The 21,393-nt window shown below is 40.0% G+C and overlaps 1 protein-coding gene across 4 annotated transcripts in view; it reads right to left on the bottom strand.

Moving 5' to 3' along the window:
• The window catches only part of ANKRD11 (ankyrin repeat domain containing 11), a 179,499-nt gene that overhangs the window by 63,028 nt on the left and 95,078 nt on the right, over window positions 1-21,393 (bottom strand). For all 4 annotated transcript variants that reach the window (XM_083456436.1, XM_083456434.1, XM_083456437.1 and 1 more), the window contains one exon: window positions 1,112-1,256. In XM_083456436.1, the coding sequence (XP_083312562.1) occupies window positions 1,112-1,198 (87 nt within the window). In that variant the 5' untranslated portion in view covers window positions 1,199-1,256. The remainder of the gene's footprint in view (window positions 1-1,111; window positions 1,257-21,393) is intronic.

Genomic DNA, 21,393 nt, shown 5'->3' with positions numbered 1-21,393 from the left:
TCTACTCTAACTCTAAAAGACAGGGTTGATATTCATTTACTGAACACAATCTCAGACCAATGCGGTGATGAATTCACTACCAAACAAACAAATCAACAGACGCAAGCAGTAGGTGAGGTCTAAAGACACAAAGCTTCTACCTAACTAAAACAATAGTTCACAGCTAGGAGTAGGATGAAGGTGAAAGAATCACAGAATACCTTTTCTAGCTTAATTCTTGTTGCTTTCTCATTCTCAGCTATGCTATGGACCATGACAGAAGCTAATTGTGAGGGAAGTTATCAACTTAATGTAGCATCACCTAGATCAGTGGGTCTCAAGCTTTTTTCCTCACACACCACTTGAAAATTGCTGAGGGTCTTGGTGGATCACTTAATCATTTGTCTGCCTGTTGTAGCAAATGTAATTCCATAGAATTCAAACTGTAATGCAATAAAATAAAAGATTTTTTTTTTTGATTTTTTTATTTCTATACAGCTTTATATTTTTAATAAAAATCTCAAAGCGGTTTACAGCATGTTAAATCAATAAAACAATAGCCAGGCGATGTTCCTCCAGCCTCACCCCCTAGGCCAGGTGGAAAGGGCCTTGCAGGGAGCGGCCTTCACCCCTCACAGCTAGGCGATGCCCCTCCAGCCTTACGAGGAGCCTCTTTTGTAGGGCTGGGTGAGTCTGGGCTCTGCCCCCTAGGCCAGGTGGAAATGGCCTTGCAGGAAGCGGCCTTCACGCCTCACAGCCTTATTTAATAAAATAAGCAATTAAAATGTCATTAAAAATTAGCACAAATATTTAATAATATGGATATACTCATTGCTGTCTTCAACTACAAATCCATAGGCATGCCAGAGACTACTTAAACAAAGCTGATGGACCACTCATGGCCCATGGACTACTATTTTTTTTGGGGGGGGGGGGGACAGACAAATGGGACATAATCTAAAATAAATTAAGGAAAGGTATTCTGTTTGGTAGTTCACAGGAGGTAATCAGTACAGCATACACAGAAGTTTGAGAACACAGGCCTGTTGTGGTACCATCTCACTATAAAACAAAAACACTACGGTGGGTGGGGGGGAGTATGAAGAAGACAAGTATACTAAAGGCACAGTACCTTTTTCCCAGTTTGTTTCTCCACCATGTCGTTGCTGAGAGAGAAATCTTCCAGTTGTGGTGTTTTAGAACACCCACCCTTGGGCATCGTTCTGCCTTCCTTACTTGGCCTTCATTTATGCTGCCATCGCTTCATCATCAACAGTCTGCAATGATAAAGGAAATACACAGATGTTCAAGCCACAGCTAACAAAAAGAGGGGGTGAGGCATAGTAATTGTTGTTTTAATGAACTGAAGTACTGTGCTCTATGAACTGAAGTATTGCTCTATGGCAAAGATGCAAATTCCCAAAACAGGAGTTGCAAGAGAGTCAGGAACCAACACTGTCTTCCTTTGTACAAATAGAAGATCGACAACAGTCCCTCAAATGCCAACTGTGAATACAGACGTACCTTGGAAGTTGAACAGAATTCTGAAAAGTTCAGAAACCAAGGCACGGCTTCTGATTGGTTCCTGATTGCGCAGGCACTCCAGAAACAATAGTCACACCGCACGTTCAGTTTCCAAAAAAAGTTTGAAAACAGGAACACCCACTTCCAGTTTTCAATCATTCGGGAACTGGACCATTCGACTCCCAAGGTGTTCAGGAGCCAAGGTACGGCTGTAATACTATATGGTTCCTTTAGACATTATAGCTGTCAGGGACAGGTATTAGGTGCCCATAGAGTGACCAAAGCTATCCAAAAACTTTGTTTGTGTTGACACACATAAAGACCTCTGTGATACCTTGGTGTCCTATGCACATGGTTGAGGCAATTAAAACTTAATCTGCCTGATTCTCACATGACTATCACATAAAGCAATTTGTGAACTGCAATCTGCCTAAGAAATATGTTTCTTATGCAGAACCATTTCTAGATTGAAGCAAAGATAGTAAACCATAAAGGCAACTTCTAATATTCTCAGCAGAGTTAATATGCAGCCTTCCCTGTTCGGGTCGGTATTGCCTTTGTATATAAGTCTGGGTGAGGCACAATTTAGAAACACAGCAACAAAACTCTGTTGCCCATGCTATGAGTTGCTTAGTTACAGGGTGGAAAGACAACTGACACCTGCAATATACAATAAGAAGTGTGCATTGTAACAGAGATCTGAAACATGGTATACAGCCATCTTTACCATTCCCCTGTGGTAAGTATCATATGAGCAGTCAATTAAGTGCTAGTGTAAAGTTCTTACTCTACTTTAGGGCTACCACACATCTGGATTTTCCTGGATATTACCAGAATTTCAAAGGTGGAATTTATGTCTGGGGGAATTTCCAAAAGGCAGCGCTTTGTCCTGGATTTTATGCATGTCAATTGAAACATTGCAGGTTCTTTTGGCGTTTTTGTAATAAAAAAAAAAGCTAAAACAAACTTTTTCCTTTAAAAAGCTAAACAATTTTGGGGGTTTTCTTTAAAAAGCTAAACAACTTTTGGGATGTCTTGGTTTTTACTTTTTGAAATATAGCAACCCTACACTACTTGCCATGAAGCTGAAATGGTCACTGGAAAAATCTAACTGCCACCTGATAAGATAGACACTATTTAGCAACATAGCTACATAAACAGCAGGGTTTTATTTCCCTTTTAAATAAACTAATAAAGGAAATGGTCCAGGAACAGGGAAACTCCCCATTTCACTGTCAGTGAGGAACAGGTTTGGAAAGGGGGAGAGACAATGAAAAAATGAAAAAGTCTCCCCTCCCCTCCCCAAATATGAGTTTTAAAATCTGGGGAAACTGACAAAAACCTGAGGGAAATTGGATGGAAAGGAGTGGATTTTGCAGTGTCTGACCCCAATTTAAGATGTCAAAAGCCTAAACAACTTTCTACTCAACACCTTTCATCAGCAGTGGGTACATCATAGAGTCCTACATAAAGTCTTTTCCCCCCCCCCAATCCACCCCAAGGCTTGGGTGGACCCTATACATCATACATCCAAAATGCTTCATGCTCCCTCTTTGGCCAGCAACATGAGAAATTCATCAAACCAAAACATCACTTTCATACATAATGTTAGCTTAAGTAGGATATCACACACAGAAGAGAGCACACATGTAGCTGTACTGAGAAAAAAAGAGAAAAGCACAACAATCCCAAACTGACCTGCTTAACTTAACTAACTCCAGAGAAAGAACACAGTGAGTTATGACCATGCTAAGCTTCCTCAAATATAAATATTCACTATAAAATATTCTATAGAACAGCAACAGTAGTGACTTCACATACAGTCTGAGTGAGCATCACATGACTTCAGCCAGACATCTAGTTTACTCTTATTTCAAGAGCTCTTGCCCAATTATGGCAACTCTTTTTAAGAAGAAAAAATGCTATCCTACAAAACTTAACCCTAAAAAACATTAACTTGATAAAATCCCCACACCCCTGTCCTCCCTAATGCAAGACAAATTAATAATTCCCTAGAATGGATGGTGTCGGGTAGACAAGCGGGATGTAAACATCGGATCAAATAAGCAAACAAATCCAGTTACCAAAATTCAGCAAACAAAAAGTGTAATGATGACTTCAGAAGATATTCAGACAGACACTCTTTTCATGTGTCTGAAGTATGGATTCAGCATTCCAATGGAACAGCAAGAAGAAACTGACAGTAATATGTAAACAATCTATATCTCTGCAAAGGTTCCATGCACACTGTTGCTGCTACATCCCCCCCCCCCCAAGACTGAGGATGCAATGATAGTGATAAGATAGAGAGAGATCAAATTAATTGAAAGACATATGTAGCAACTACATAGCAACTGTGTAGAAAAAGAAATAATCTTTACAAGTAAGTATGGCAGTCAGATCCTTTCTCACCAACCCCTCAACTCTTCACTAAACCCATCTTTTTTGTTCTGAAGTTAATAGGCCTCCTTGAAAAATGATTGACCTACCAGCCTCTATAGCAGGCATGGCCAAACTTGGCCCTCCAGCTGTTTTGGGACTACAGTTCCCATCATCCATGACCACTAGTCCTGTTAGCTAGGGATGATGGGAGTTGTAGTCCCAAAACAACTGGAGAGCCAAGTTTGGCCATGCCTGCTCTATAGGAAAGGTTCTGACTGGATGACAAACAACACCTTATGGAACCTCCATCCCAGGAATGAGCAGAACCAATTTGAGCAGTGCTGTGGAAGTCTGGCAAAGTACCTAAACTGGAATTAAGAGGCAGTAGCTAATACAATGCCCTCTAAATGTTACTGCTGGACTGTAACTCACATCATCCCTAACTACTGACCATGCTGGCTGGGGCTGAACAGCTGGAGTCCAGCAACATCTGGAGGGCATCACATTTCCTACCCTTGAAGTAAGATTGCCTTCATGTATTCAATGCCATGAACATAATAATCAACTGAAGGGGAATGGTGCAGGGTGTGTATTTCATTTTGTATGTTATAATCTGAAAGGCCGGCTGCAGGGTAAATTACCAATCACTTTCAGTGCACTGCTCCTTGCTTAAATGGCTTTTGAGGTCTTCTCTTGCTAAATCAAACAGTGAAAGTATGTTGTCTTCTCTTCACTCTATGCTACTCAGGCATTCATCTTTAGATAAGCAACCCCCCACCAGTACCTAATATGAAACCAAAAGTAGATAGTTCACCCCAGAGCCCTTTTACGGGAAGTTGCCATTATATCCTACACCTTTTCTTAAACGTCAGGCGCATAATAAATACATCAGGCGCATAATAAATACCCAAAATAACTTGGCCTCAGCTGATGCCAATTCAGATGCAAGCTACATTGCATATTATCATGTGTACTAAACTCATTTGGCCACATAGTTAAGGTAACATAAAAAGAAACATGTGGGAAATGGGACCCAGGACATTCAATCCTCTCAGAGGCTCAGTCACTGACAACCACATCCAAATGAGGATTCCAATTCAAAATGAACCGTAGGCATTTGCCCATGCACAGAGATCAATTATGATTATGATTATTTTTAAAAATCTGTTTGCTCTGGATGTCAATGTGCCCATTTGTTACCAGGGTACACACCTATTTTACAGGGAGCTTTGAAACTGAGTTCACTAAGAGAAAGTCAAAAGGATGCCAGATTAATTCCGCACCCTTTCTGTTCATGTAGCTGACTCATTACACTTGGAAAGCTGGCTGCCTCTTCATGTAAACAGAGCACTGGCCTATTTAGCAGCTTGGAGGGAGTATTATATTTGCACAACAATTACCAGCAGTGCCTGCAATCCCCATTTTGTTTTACAGCACATTGTTAAGGAGTTTGAGGTGAGGGGAAAGAGGAGACAACAAATACTCACTTTGTACAACTGCACTCCAGCTAAAAAATGTGAGGGCCCATGTTATACAAAACCTGGCCCAAATCCCTTCTAACCCCCAACATGGGTAGGCTAGCATTTCTATTATCTACTTTTCAGAATTCTGTTTCCTGTGCTGGAACTCTGTCATCCAACAGTTCTGTTTTCTAAACAGCTAACTTAGCTCCTTGAACCAGAGAATTTAATGGCTGTCAGAAAATAAGGAAGCAGGAGACCAAGTTGGCTCAGAAACATTATATAATCCTCCACACATCTAAGAAGCAGCAAAAGAAGCTGCTTCATTTTCAAATAATTTTTATATACTGGTTTCAACAAGATCTCTCCAGGGAGGAATGGTACGAAGGGTGCATTGGGTAAGGGAAAAGTCTTCCTGAGACATAACAGCACATAAATCAAAGCTGCCTGCTGATTTGTGAAACCTTATTATGGTCAGGCTGATATAGGTAAAGCTGGATATGGGACTAACATCTGAGCTGTCATGTGCAAGCTATTTCTGTTCCTGTTGCCCTTCCCAACCAAGCATTATCATCTTCTCTTAAATATCATTAACATCCCTTCTTTAAAATCAAAGAGGCTAGGAAGCAGCAAGTTTACTTTTTTTAGCTCACTTTGTTCATCTAATCGCGTGCACCCCACCACCAAAAAGCAATCTCATCTGAATCCCCTCTAGAAAGCACCACAGAGACTTCAGCAGAAGGGCAATCTCAAAAACAACAGATGAGTTTTCATGTGCTAGTTCTAACTCTAATTTGCATAGTATTGTATAGGGGTCATTTACAAATGCTTAAGTTAACCTAAGGAATTCATTGCCAAAATATTGTGTGGTGGCTAGTCCCATAAGAACCACAAAACTGTTCTCACATGCCAGTGACATTCCTTGTCATCTTGGCTCTCTCTCTTTTCAAGTAATAGCTCAAATTGGATATTAAATTAGTCTGTAATTTAGTGGTAATTACATGACTTGATTAGATTTCAATACTTAGGTAAGTAAACTCACTACAAATATTAAATTCAGAGGAGGTTCAAACACAAGATACTGGGAATGAAGGTCCTGGAATTAATTTTGGATTCAAAACCACTGACCTACTTATTTTGTTCCATGTAAGCTGCCTTTAGTCTAGAGCCATATAGCGATTCAACCATTTCTCACGTGGTTTTCCTCTATTGCACATAAATAATATGCTGCCATCTTTGTAATTTGCAAGTACAGTAGTAAGGCAAATACCTCAAACACTTGTTTGATTTAATCAGATTCCAGACATCTGCCTAACTTTGGAACACAGGAAGCTGTCTTATTCTGAGTCACACCACTGGTTCATCTAGCTCAGTATTATCTACACTGACTGGCAGTAGCTCTCCAGGATTTTGGACAAGGGACATTCCCAGCCCTTCTTGAAGATGCCAGGTGTTGAACCTGGGACTGTCTGCATACAAGACTATGGCCCCTGCCCTGATTCATTTAAGACATGGATCTAATTATTATCCAGCCAGATGTTAAAACATGATTTGACTTTTAGAGGATGTCTGGTAATTGAGGTTGTCAGCTTCGTCTCTATAAATACATGCAGGAAAATATGGTTTCAAAGTAATACTGCTTTTGGAGAGGCACCTGCAAAGAACCAGAATGCCAGGGAGCATACATGCTCCTGTGTTTAAATTATAATCAGGAATTAAGATGAAAGATTTGAAATGCAAGTCTCTTTAGATATGATACTACAGCATGATATGTTTCGCTTTGCCTGTCCTTTATTAGGCATTACAAGTATTGGTCATCATAAAAATCAATATATCAAATTTTAAAATATATACAAATAAACAGCCATGTAAAATATATAATGATGAGGATTTTCATTGTGATTTCTTCCCTCTAAATAGTGCCATTCACCACTTTAAGAGATGCTATTGACAAAAACTAAGCATCATATGTACTACAGCAGCTATTAAAGCCTTCCATCTTAGTGTTTTGAGAGAGAGAGAGGGAGTGCAAACTGTTCACAGGATTTGGCTGCCTCTAAAGCTGCAAATTCAGTCTTGGTGTTCTGCTAAAACAAAAAAAAAGTGCAATTCAAGTGACTTATGAGCAGAGCCATGCATGAGAACTCAAACCCCTATATTCATTTCATTGTTGCAGACTCCTATCACTGTGGGCTTTCTGGATCTGCTTAAGATCCTACAAGCTTAGCTTTTTTAGCAAGATGTTTCCTGGTTTGTATGGGTGGAGGGCAGGCTAGACCAGAAGTCTGCCACTATGATTCAACATGCCTACATGCTAGAGCCAGGAAAAGACAAGGCTGAGAGGAAACAATAATGCAAAGGTAATTCTGCGAAACACAATAGCATCACTGTCACAGCAGGAGGATGGCCCACATTTAGCACAAATGAGTCACTATTGAGAATGCTGAATTTTAACCTGCATTTTTTTATTCCTGATTTTAAGAAACTGGGAATTCATGTTTTACAGTGAAAGGCATATGAGCTAAAGACTTGTTGGCTTTTCCTTCTTTTCGCTCAGCTTTACTACACAGTGCTTAGGAGATTGAAGCCCCGTGAGATTCAGCTTGTCATACTGGCTTATAGGTTTGTTTCAAGTGGAATAAGCAGCTCCTCATACCCGCCCCATCTTAGACAAACTGGTTACTGTACTGCAGACATGTGTTTTATAGTACTAAGCAATGGAATACTGTGAACCTTATTGCGATAACAAGAACAAAGAAAGAAGGGCAACACCTTCATGGCTTCAATTATTTTTCCTGAGTTTCTCATTTCCTCATTGAGAATACACAGATACAAGGAATACAAGGAAGCAGAAATTATCAACTAATTTAGCAGGTTACTGATTACAAATATGCTTACTTACCCTTTGGCTCAGTTAACTTTAGACAAACTAGTAACCTAGGTTTTTACAAACTGTGAGCCAAGCCCTATTTGTAGAGTTAAGTAATGCCACCCAGCTGATGTGAATGTTGCTTATTCATTCTTCTTGTAACATTCTAAGGTAAAGGGCAAGTAAGTTTGGAAATAGCACACATTGATATTGCCAGTCCTTTAACAATATTATAAGCTTTCTTTTGTTACTTAAAAAAAAAAAGAATTCCAATGGGAGGATGATTTGTCATGATGCACTTTGCTGAGGAGTCTGTTCAGATAGATGAATTTTCATACATTTCTCCCACATGGAAATAATTATTTGGTGGCTGTTTAATATGTGCATACAGAAAACTCAAGTGACAGAAAGTCTGTTGCACAGAAGCCAGGAAATTCACACACAGTACACATCCTCCTGCTGCTCTGTACCTTCATATGGCGTGCACTATCCTATTCTGATTCTTTTCTCGTCTAGCATGTGCACCTAGAAAAAGCTGCCTCTCATATTACTTTAGAAGATAAGAAGGATCACATATCGTCTGAAATGTTCTGAAAGGGAGCTTAGAATCTCAATGAGCTTGTTTCATCCCCAAGTATGAGATACAGATCTCTGTAGAGCAGCAGCCTCACAAGAGAAAAAGAACTATCCTCGTAATGTTTAACTAGGCAATGAGACAGCAAAAGAAACGGTTGGTACTGCTGGGTTTTGGCAAGAAACTGCAAATTTCAGAGCATATGTCGTGGAAACACCATTCCACAATTCTATCATCCTTCTTCCTACCAATTTTCCTAAAAAGGCAGCCAGACTAGCATAGCTTATGAGCCCCTCACTGTTGCTGTGAATTCTCTTTCAAGAGAATGCCTGAACGTTTGTGTTATAATACAAATGCAATGGCCAAAGCTGGAATTCCAGAACTGAATAAAATATTTTCCCTCCTTCAAATTAAACCTGTTCCTTTTAAGCATGTTAGAAGGATTCAAAGAACTGCTTAAATGCAGCAGTTTTTATTTGTATGTCAGTGGATTTCTTCTGCTACATAAGTTGCTCTCTGGAGAACTGGTTGTGCACTATACCATTTTACTCCCCCACTCCAGCTATTCCTACTTCCATACATTTCCACAGCCCAGTATATTTTGTCTTCACTTATAGGTCTCACCACTATAGAAAAACAACTACATAGTGCATATTCTATGTATCTTCACTTTTATACTGTCACACAAGCCAAGAATCTTAGTAGCGTGCCACACATTCTCCCATAATCAAGCTATATAGAACTCTTAGATTTATCCATATGGCCATGGACACAATGGCACATAGAAAAGGGATATTGATTTTCCCCACCCCACCAAACTTAATAAAAAGGTAAATTCAAAGTAAACTATGAATATATTAAACTGCCCAGCCTTTCCCAATCAGGTGCCCTCCAGATGTTGCTGGACTACAACTTCCATAGTTCTTTGCCATTGGCAATGTTAGACAGATGTGATGGAAGCTGGATTCTAAAACATTGCAACAGCACCAGGTTGAGGAAGATTGATCTAGCACCAGAACTGAACTTGGAGTAGTACCCCAAAGTATCAGGGATCTCCTTTCCTTGCCCTGCTAACCAATAATCCATCTCTGATATCTACCCCTCCACGAAAAAATGTTTAAGGGAAGCATGCACTATATAATAAAACAGAAAATATGTTAAACAAAAGCAGGCACACTTCTGTATAAAAATAACAGACTTGCTACAATTTGCTATTTTCAAGACAAAGAATCGAGAATGCTCAGTTTTGAAAAATGCCTTTAAAAGATGAATACAGCTTAACTTTCATTTAAAATATTGTTACCAGAAATCTACCTATACCTGCTCTAAGGAGAGCATCCAGCACCATCTTTCCTTTTCCAAACCTCTTACTAGTTGTTTAACAAAATAATGTCCTCAATTATTTAACTCTGAATTGCAGGCCTCAACTATGTTTCCTCCTTCATGAAACATTTAAACTCTGTATGTATCAATATTGTTAGCCTTCATTTCCCACAATATTGTTACAATCTGTCTCAAGAGACAATGGAAGAGTGTGCCATCAGGGGTAAAAGTCAAGTTACAGTGCCTACTATGTACTGGAAAGAAATGTTTTATTGCAGTTGTGGCAGATGAAGGCATATGGTTTCACTTTTACAGATGCACCATGTAGCTCCTCCAAGTGGTCATTTCTCCTCTGGTCACTGCTGCGGATACACAACCTGTCTGTCTGTCTCCAGGCAGCATGGTTGTCTGTAAGGGATTCACACACGGCAGAGTTAATGTTGCCAGTCTTCATGGCACAATACAGAGTTGGTCTCCCAACAAGCCTGGTGCCTGAAGCCAGCTCCCTGGAAAGCACATCCGTGGGGATCCTGCCATCTTCCATTCTGTAGACATGACAAAGCCAGCATAGACATCACTGAGAAGTTCGAACATGCTGGGAATGTGGGCTTGGGAGAGCACATTTTTGTTTGAGACTGTGTCCTGCCATGTGATGCCCAAAATCTTCCTGGCACAGCATATATGGAAGGAGTTGAGGTGTCACTCCTGGTGGGTGTAACTTGCCTATGTTTCGAGTAAGGCTTGCTCACAATCTACTTAATATTAGGCTTGGGCAAATGTTCCCTTTATTTGTGGAGATGGGGGTGCTCTATAAAACAGGGGTGGCTAACCTGTGGTCTTGCAGATGTTACTGCAGTAGAGTTTCCATCATCCCTGACTACTGACTATGCTGGCTGGGGCTAATAAAAGTTGAAGAGTATCAGGAAGGCACAGATGAGCCACCCTGCTTTACAATAAGCTCATCAGGCAAGTGCCTTTATGTTCACCTTAACTAACATTAGATATTAAGGACCTCTGGCAAATCACTTTTGAGCTAACATACCACAACTATCAGGCTCATGGGCATTCCCTGACATGAGTACACAAAGCAGTAAGTTTATTTATTGTATTTGTATCCTTTCGTTCCTCCAAAATAATAATTCTGTGGTGGATGGAGTCTGTTTATTTAAAGAATTGTTATCCTTTTCTTCAGCTGAAAAGGCTCCCAGAGCAGCTTATGTACAAAATATATTAATTCTGTGTTATTCAAAATATGAAAGCACATTTTCAGGATTCCCCTCTCCCAGAGTCTCTTCAGAAAAAAATCCTAGGATTAAGAACAGCCAAGCTGGGGCACAGAGCTTGCTGACTATTAACCTCATGGAGCTTTCACAACCCCCTCACTCTATGAATGTAGGCAACTGTACAGGAGGGCTGTACCAACTAAACTAAAAGTTCTGCATTCAAATCATGATGTTAACACATCCACCTACGTGCTTGATGCTGCCTTTGAAAAGAGCTCCTCTCATGATTCCAGTACATTTTCTCTTGTGAGCACTGTTTGCAAATGATAGCAGGCTGCTGCCCCAAAGCTCATTGTGCAAACACAAGCCCTGGAAGCAGCCTGGCCCATTTCAGTTTCCTGGCAACGTGGCTAAAGCCAGCTTCATGGATCTACAAAATGAGCAAACTGATTTCATTATCTGCTTTTGCACATCATGAGGAAGAAGAACAAATACCTGGCACCAAAGTACATTCTGGTAATTATTAACCTGGTGTGAGTAGCAGAAGCAATAGTAAACAGGTAAACTTTGAAGTCCTGTATTCCACTATGTAGGGGGATGGGTATAGATTTCTACCTTTTAGCCCATTTGCCTGACTTTCTTTTTGAATGAGATTTTTAGCTTGCTTATCTAAAACTGCTGTAGAGCATTTACATGTAGCAGAGGGGACCAATCAATCAAAATAATCTGCAAATTTAAAAAGAATCTTTCAGGGTATTTAAATGTTATTATTTTTACATCCCATCATGTGTGTTACTTTCTTAAAAATTCTAAAAATGATAACCTCTATTAAAAACTCTACAGCACTTACATGTGAAGCTTTTAACCGATGCATGAGCAAACTCAATAATAATGAACACAAGGCTACATACATTGCAATCTTGCAAACACACATATAAAGACCAAGAAAAATGACCAGGTATTAAATACAAATGTTGGTACAGAAGCAAGCTATTGTCCAACTGGCTTCTTCCCAAAACAATAGAAATAACAACAGTATTTTAGTATTTGTTTGCATCATGTTATTTTTCAACAAAGCAAACTGCCAGCAAGCATGAATTTCACATTACAGAATCAGTAACCACCACAGCAGTTGTTGTGATCAGTCTGTGCCCAAGTAAGATGCTGGTAGTACTTTTTCAGCCTTTTTTCAGCAAAGCCAGCTTTCAATCCAGTAGTTACACTACTTAGAACATTAATACTCCCACACAGGGATGGAAGAAAATGAGGGTCATTAATGTTCACTGCAAAGTGTTCTTATCTGCGTAGTTAGAACTATTACTGTAATAACTTTGAACAAATGCACATGCTGGTGACCAGGAACATACAGGACTAGAAATGGCAGCGTGACCCATCACTGTACTTCACTTTTTCTAATTTATGTGGATAATTGCAATCACATATCTACAACCTGCTGAGTGAAATCATTTTATACACAGTGTTACAAAGAGGGACAGGAATGCTAGGAGCCATATGGCTCCTGGGACCTAGGTGCTTTTGTTGTTGTTTTGCTGCCCTGCTACCAGACCAGGCAGTCCTGCAGCATACAAAAAAAGTTAAAAAACAAAATGCTGCCCGGAGAATCAGGGGATCTGCAGGGTAGAAAGGCAGCAAAAGATGTGTCTTTTGCTACAGCGCCAAACACCTGATTCACCTGACAGCACAGCAGCAATAATACTAATAATGTTCATTTTGCTGCCAGACAAATCAGGGGGTCTGCAAGGTACCATGGCAGCAAAGGACGTGCTGCTGCTGCTTCTTTTTTTGCTACCGTGTTAAACACCTGATTCACCTGGCAGTTTTGTTTTGTTTTTTGTTTTGCTGCCAGGGGAATCGGAAGGTCTGTAAGTTAGCACGGGAACAAAAGATGTGTCTTTTGCTACCCCACTACCCCGCCAGACACCAGATTCACCTGGCAGCACAAAAGCAATGCGTCTTTTGCTGCTGCACTGCTGGGCAAATCAGGTGTTTGGCGGGGGGGAGCACAGCAGCAAAAATATGAGCTGCTTTTGGTGCCGCTGTGCCTGCAGGCCAGCTGACTGCAGCCAGGCAGGTGGACATGCTAGGTGCTAAGGGTGGCGCCTGGGCATCTCCATCCAGTCGCAAAAGGCTGGTTCCCGGTCACAAAATGCAACTGGTGCCTGGCTAATTTCAAACACTGCTTACCCACAGATTCAGTGATGTTAGTACAGATCCCTACAGGACACCTGGTACTAAGCTGTAGATATCTGAACATCATTGGATGCTGGTTTCAAAAGGAAGGTGCTTCAGGAAGTTAAACAAAATCTCTTCAGCTTATTATCACCTATTAGGAATGAGTTTTCTCATCATATTGCTTGAGAAACTCTAAGGAAAATACAGAAGAGGAAAAAGACAATTTACCCATTCTTACGCATGCAACCTCTATAAATGGACAGACTTGGACACAAGTTACATTGACAAAAATGTAGGGTGATTTGATTAAAATCAAATCGATTTAAATCACGATTTAAATCACTAGTCAGAAAGACTTGATTTAAATCAATTTTTTTACAGAAAGGATCATTCTTGCTGGTATAATCTTAATATTTACAACCAGATTAAGGTTTCATTTTTGGAATAATAAATTTTCAGAGTAGTTTTTACAGTTATATCAAAAATTACTGATTTGGTTATACTATTAGAAATACATAGATAGATAATTATGAAATTATTGTGAGGTTTAATAAGTTAACTGTTTATATTTGAAAAACCTTTTTGCTGTACTTTATTGGAAGGAGAAAAATACTTCCTTAATAGCAATTTAAACATTTTATTTAACTAAAACAATAACATTACAGCATATGTATCCATGATTGTTAAATGATGTGGTTAAACAATTTTTTTTCTAAAAAACCCAACTTAGACTAAGTTTTAGCACACATGAAAAACTTAAAACTAATCCTTATTTCCTGATAAATAGCCTTTGGATTATAAGGTAACTTAAATAGAAAACTATCTTTAGAAGGGTTTTTCCTCCAAAAGCATTGTATTTTTAAAATCTGATTTAAATCAAAAAAATCTTATTTTAAAAATCCATTTTTTAAAAATCATTGATTTTTATCCACCCTGCAAGAATGTTACTACTGTTATGTGCTTTTTCCTCAGATTTCTGTATACAGTAGTCTGCTCAAGTTCTATTTTAATTCTCATTTCTCAAACTTTGAATTGTTTCTCTCATTTCTGGTGAGCTATCACCATATTTTGCCATATTTTGAAAAGCAAAAAAAGAGGACACATTTGCCGATTTCTACTTTTAACTATGGATCGCTATGGTGACTCTACCCATGAAAAAGAGGGCATGTGGCAACCCTATCTGCAGTATCCTAAAAAGGGAAAGTGAGGTGGTCCTCCTCAACTTCTAGAGTTATTGAGCCCATCTCATGTTCTGCAGCAGGCATGGCCAAACTTGGCCCTCCAGCTGTTTTGGGACTACAATCCCCATCATCCCTGACCACTGGTAATGTTAACTAGGGATGGTGAGAGTTGTAGTCCCAAAACAGCTGGAGGGCCAAGTTTGGCCATGCCTGTTCTACAGGGAGGCTGTTAGAAACCAGATTACTATCTATGAGATTAGACTAAAGGGAAGGGTTCAGAAAGAAAATATACTCTTGCCATTAATTTTTTTGTAGCTGGCCAAACTAATTGGTTCCATGGCAGACAATGAAAGCCCTTTGGGGGCTAACTAACAAACATTTCGGATATTCCTTTAGACCAAGACAACTATGAACTCCCTAGAACTGTATTTCGTGTTATAAACAGAGAAAAAGCATGATCACCTGTGAATACACACAATGTATCTTATGGGGGGAGGGGTGCTGCACACTGAGAACACTAAGCGCACTGCAATTTAGTTCTGATTTAAGTGTCTGGGAGCAGACCTAGGCATTATCTTAAAAAGGCAAGGTCCAAGCCTGTGTTTGCAGAGATAAAAGGACTATAGACACAGAGGTCACCTGTGTGGGGAGCACTTGGAAGGGGTGCTCAATGCTTATTGCATCTGCCAATTGTCACCTGTAAATGCCACTCCCTATCCAAAAGCCAGTTCTCCCCCAACAATTTCAGAGAATAGCTGTGGTAAAAAATAATAAAAGGGGGGCGGGATCCTGGGTGAATACAACTAGCAAAGTAAGAGTAATCACTCCCTCTAACTGGCCACTGGCCCCTAACAGCAAACCTAGCCCTGCATTAGTGTTATGAAAGATTGGTTATCTGCCCACATGTCCCATTCTCCCACCCCCACATTCACCCTCAATATCCAGCTCTCCTTTGAGAATAGTATTAAAATAATCCCAGCCAAAGTAAAGAGATCTGAATTCTTATTAACAAAACAATTTTACATGTATATTTCACAACTAGTCATTACTAGAATCTCTTTCTCTCTCAATGTGGCTTATGCACAATTTTAAATGCTGGACAAACACAAGTTGTTTTGATACTACATATGATTTGATACTATAATTGGCTTTTCTGGGGAAACTCATGGCAAATATGAAATAAAAGCTATAGATTTTTCATACAGATGCCTGGAAAATGAATGACATGGCTGTTCCTGGAAAAGTACATGCACACATGCATGAGCACCTGCACGTGCACACACACACACCTCTCTTACTCTTAAGTGGAAATCAACATGAAGAGACAGCCTTCATTTCCTCTCTGGTTCTGCCCCATGCCCTGCATGATGCTGCAGAGACCCAAAGAAAAGCAGTAGCTCTCATTCATGCACAAGCTCTGTCCTTCCTTCAGATTATTTCTGGAAGCAAGGAACAGGCTGCACATCTACAAATACTTGAAATGAATACCCAAGTGGTTCCAAACCTTTTAAAATCTTTCTTTGAGGATGGAAGCATAAATACATTCATTTTTAAAAGAAGGAACCTTTCATTTTTTTCCCCTTATAAATGATGATGACTTTCTGAAAGTATGAGCACTCTCCATCAGAGACTGCTAGAGGTCCTTCAAGGACTCGTGCATTTCCAGAGTTGCAAAAGGGGAGCCCTCACGTGACAGAATATCTGATAGAAGGTTCAACCATGAAGGCACAGAAAAAGGCAGCAGAGAGAGAAACTAATGCCACAGTTCATGTAAAGTCCAGTTCAATGCCATTTCAGTGAAGAGAAACTTGCCTTTGAACATGGGAGGCCAAGCGTCAAATCCCTACTCAATTATGATCCACACTGGGTGGCCTGCACCACAGTCTCTTGGCTTAGCTTCGTCGGTCTTTTCTAAGAATGTATTTAAGCACATTTATACTCCACCCTACAGTGTACACAGCTTACAGAAAACAACAAAACAATTTAAAAATAAAACATCAGAGAGAGAACACCCATGTTCAAAAAAGTAAGAATTCTGTATTGAAAGCTGTCAACAGAAATGGTTATTGACAGGAAATCGGGCTGTAGACTCTTGCACATTCAGGACCAGGGCCCTAGGACAGAATTAGAGGCCATATAGCATCACAAAATCATGACTCAATTTGAATGAAGGCAAGGCAAAGGCAAATATGAGGAACAAGTGGGGAAGCATAGTGAGTACTTCATGAGATTCCAGGAGTCAACCTTCACATAATATAGGTGGTTTCCAGAGATTAGTTCACACACACACACACACACACAGAGAGAGAGAGAGAGAGAGAGAGCAGAGGACAGCAGGGCAGGATCAAATGGATGTCAAACTGAAACAAAGAGCCAATGGACTATCACCAACTAGACATGTGCCCATCTGATGAGAACAAAACAATAGCCTTGCTGGATTAGACCAAGGTCCATTTAGTGCAGCAGTTAGTTTCCAACAGTGCTCAGTCTGTTTCCTCTGGAAGATCTCGTGTTACAGTACCATTTTGGTGAAACAGCTACCTCTTGCTACTTGTTCCCAGCACCTGATATTCAGATGCATTGCCCCAGTATTCTAGAAAAAGTAGATAAGCACACACTGCATAGATCAGCCAACAAGAAAGATGTCACATACTTCAAATAACTGCCTCTGGTCAGAAATCTCACAGCAGTTCTACACTAGCTGAAGTCTCCAGACACTCTTCAAAGGCAGTCCCACAGAAAACATGTTACAGTAATGCAACCTTGATGTAACTACGGCATATATGACTATAGCCAGATGTGCCTTTTACTGAAAAACTGCTGGCACAGCTGTCTAAGTGAAAAGCACTCTTAGCTAAAGGTCTCACCCAGGGCCAGATTTAGGTTTGATGAGGCCCTAAGCCACTAAGGGTAATGGGCCCTTTATATGTCCAGCTGTCCTTTGTCAACAACAAATTGTCACTGTTTTTTTGTGTTGAATATATGCTATATGGTTAATTTATGGACCCAATAGGTATCTAAAGCCATTTTGTTTTTTATCTTATATTTTGGAAATGTACATCGTTGTTTTTTTCCTTTAAATTTTTTTGGGAGCCCCCAAGAGAGTGGGGCCCTAAGCTATAGCTTGTTTAGCTTATACGTAAATCCAGCACTGGTCTCACCTTGTATGGCAACCTGGAATCTTTGTTCTCATTTGGGAGAAGATGTTCTTGTCTCAATGCCAGAAAGATGTGGTGCCTTTCTTGCCATAAAGCCTTGCAGTATAGAGTTGTAGAAATAGAAGCCTCAATTTCATATCAATATTTTAATAATTTAGTAATTTGGTTGGGGTGCTACAAGCAATTACCATTTGCTTTAGCATACACCATTGGGCAACTAATGCAATTGCTTACAGTGGTACCTCTGGATGCAAACAGGATCTATTCCAGAGCCCTGTTCGCATCCAGAAGCAAACGCAACCCGCGTCTGTGCGTGCACGGGTCACAATTCGCCACTTCCGCACATGTGTGTGACGTCAGTTTGAGCATCTGCGCATGCGCGAGCGGCGAAACCCAGAATTAACGCGCTCCGTTACTTCCAGGTCACCACAACCCAAAAATACTTATCCTGAAGCTACTTTAACCCGAGGTATGACTGTACTTAGAAAACTACCAAGATAGGTTTTGGGGGGGCTTCTTTTAATGTAGTTAGCAACTGAAAGCACGGAGGACAGCCAGTCTCTCAGGTCCAGATATACAGAGAAAATGGGTGGTTGCTTAACTTTGTACAGTATATTAAATTTCATATAGATTAAGCAACTGTTTCAGTATTAAGGTTTCAGTCTCACTCACTTAAATTAGGGGTAGGCAGAAGGTAGATTAAGATCCACTGGTAAATCTGGGATTTTTGTCGTGAATTGGCAAGTGATTCCGATTGCAAACTTGATTATCAACAAACCTACCTTTTTTCACCTAAATGGGGGGGGGGGGTTTGAAATGAATCAAGCTACCCAGGTGTAGACTTCTGTGTGAAAGGAATGTGAGCTCAGTTCCAGTCTACTACTGAAAACAAATTCATAGCCTCGTACAGATTTCCATCATACCCTGTTCTTGTATTGCACCTAGCTATTGGATAATCTGGGATTCTAGTTTTTTTAAAAAAGTAGATCCAAGATGCCAGAAGTATGCCTACCCTGGCTTAAATTGTGTGAAAGATGCTTGGCTTTTGCTGCTGAAGTTGCCTGACACACTCACTCAGACCGGTTGCTCACATTTAATCTTCTGGGCTATTTTGTCCAGGCTCTTTCATGCTTATTTTCCTTTGTGTTCCAATCTGCCCTTCTCTAATTTCTAATGCTGCTTTTATCAAAGCAGTAATATGGTGAAAAGCTAATAGAGGCTTGGCTGGTAACCTCCTCTGGAAACACAACAGTTCCAGCTGGAAAACTTCAAAGCACCAGGTTTTACCAATTTTAAACTACAAAAAGTGGCTGTATCGGAGAGAAACAGTCTCTGGTACAAGAGATTGCATGGTAGGGAATTTATTATGGAAAATACTTCATTAAGATGTCATCTTTTAATGTTACTTTTTGAAAGCCTTCCCTAATGGTTTGTGGGTCCAGACTCACTGGAAAGACACTGCAACATAATAATGGAAGAGTGTCAAGCTGACTGATGCAGTAAGCCTGAGCTGGGTCAGTAGAAAGTCAGGAATGTGCCAAACTGCATTTCCTCATCACAGTGCCAGATTTGCTAGTGAAAGTAGGGCCTAGGTATCAGTTTGCTTGGAACACATCAAAGCATCATAATCTGGTGTCATGGAATTCTGGACCCGTCCTGCTGCCTACTGTCATTTGGGGTTACTTAACAAAACTGTCCAGGCTGTACAAGAGAGAGATATGGTATCAAGTGTTTATAGTGTGTACTTGCTTCCAGCATCAGGCAAATGGCATTTGGAAAAGCTGTTTCCTGTTTTGACTCTATTCCCATATTTGTCACCACACAGCTATTCAAAGAGCCATATAGAAGAATTTCAAATATAAATTTGAAACAGTGGTTAGACCTGTATGAGAGGCAAGTAGACTCTTCATGCACAAGAAGTGTGTTTGTATGAGATTTTAAACTATGGCTACTATAGAGTACACTTAGAACACTGGCAGCAGCTGTCTTGTTCAAGCAGATGATATAAAACAGAGCAGATAAAAAGGCAATCCAAGGAAATATAGGGCTTCAAAGCAAACTAGGTCTCTCCCAATCAGTTAAGCAAATCTGACTATTACCCTGAGAAAGCCCTGAGCTCCTAACTACTGTGAGCCAACAGCTAGCACACTAAATTCAGTTTACAACAAATTAGGCCCCTGACATAAATTTTTTACAGAAATTTAAATGATTAAAAATAAACCATCTACCTGTTAATGCTTCTGCCTTGCACTTCAAAAGTCAAAAAATGATACTACCACTACTACTGGGATTCTTTTCATTTGGGAGTTTTTGTATTGTTTTTAAAATAATCCAAATTACAGAAAAGGCTGTTCTTTCCCGCTTGCCTCTGTAAAACTGGTCTCTGACCTTCATGGTGATTAAACAGCAACAAACAAGGCTTGCTTTTTTTGTTGGCCTTCCTTTAAAGCTTGGCCATTTTTCACATACCTCCTTCTTACTGGGATGTGATTTATTTTCCTGCCTGAAAACTTGCTAGAAAGTAGCTCACAATGATTTACCTCCCAGCATAAAGCCTAAGCCAGCAGTGCAGCAGCAATGCTCAGCTTTTCACACTGGTGCTAAGGCCACCACACAGACACACTGATTAGTCTGGGGATTTGCCTGCTAATCTACATTCCAACTGTTCCACTCCCATTGTATTAGGCCCTGTAAATGGATGTACTGTGTAAGAGCACAGCCTTCTTACCGAGAACAGAAAATGAAATCTCATCAATACCCATAGCACCAGGGCCTCTTTGGTGTCTTGAAAAGTGTTATTTGAAAAATATGTATAACAAGTTTTGGAAATAAAAATACTTAATCTGAATTAAATTCATCAGCTTCTCTCCCAAAGTCCCCAACTCATAGTGTAGAATATACAGTTGCAACTTTGAAACCAATAGTGATAGCTGTATAGTACTCAAGTAGAAATCAATGGATCTACTCTGAATATGACTTAAATGGGTATCATCCTGAAAAAACCAAGCAGAACAGAACAGACACACATGCCTTCCACAGCCGTCTCAGGCTGGCAGACTGAACTTATATGAACAAATGGGTTACTCAAAACAAGTATGTCAGTGGACAGCACTGGAATAGACATCAGCTAAATTTCTTACTTAGCAATCAAAATGATGAGTGTCTAAATATATTTATTTATTCATTCATTCATTCATTCATACCCCGCCCATCTGTCTGGGTTTCCCCAGCCACTCTGGGCGGCTTCCAACAAACAATAAAAATACATTAAAACATCAGTCATTTAAAACTTCCCTAAACAGGCTGCCTTCAGATGTCTTCTAAATGTCAGATAGTTCTTTATCTCTTTGGCATCTGATGGGAGGGCATTCCACAGGGTGGGCACCACTACCAAGAAGGCCCTCTGCCTAGTTCCCTGTAACTTGGAATAATAATACAATCTGCCTCTGTAGAACGTCGTGTCAAAAAGCAATGAATTAAAGCAACATACAAGTTCTGGTTGCCACACCTCTAAAAAGGATGTTGTA

Source organism: Podarcis tiliguerta (assembly GCF_965153285.1).
Source record: "Podarcis tiliguerta genome assembly, chromosome: 8".
Taxonomy (NCBI): Eukaryota; Metazoa; Chordata; class Lepidosauria; order Squamata; family Lacertidae; genus Podarcis; species Podarcis tiliguerta.
Note: the sequence above shows the minus strand (reverse complement) of the source record. Positions and strands in the feature narration are given on the sequence as shown.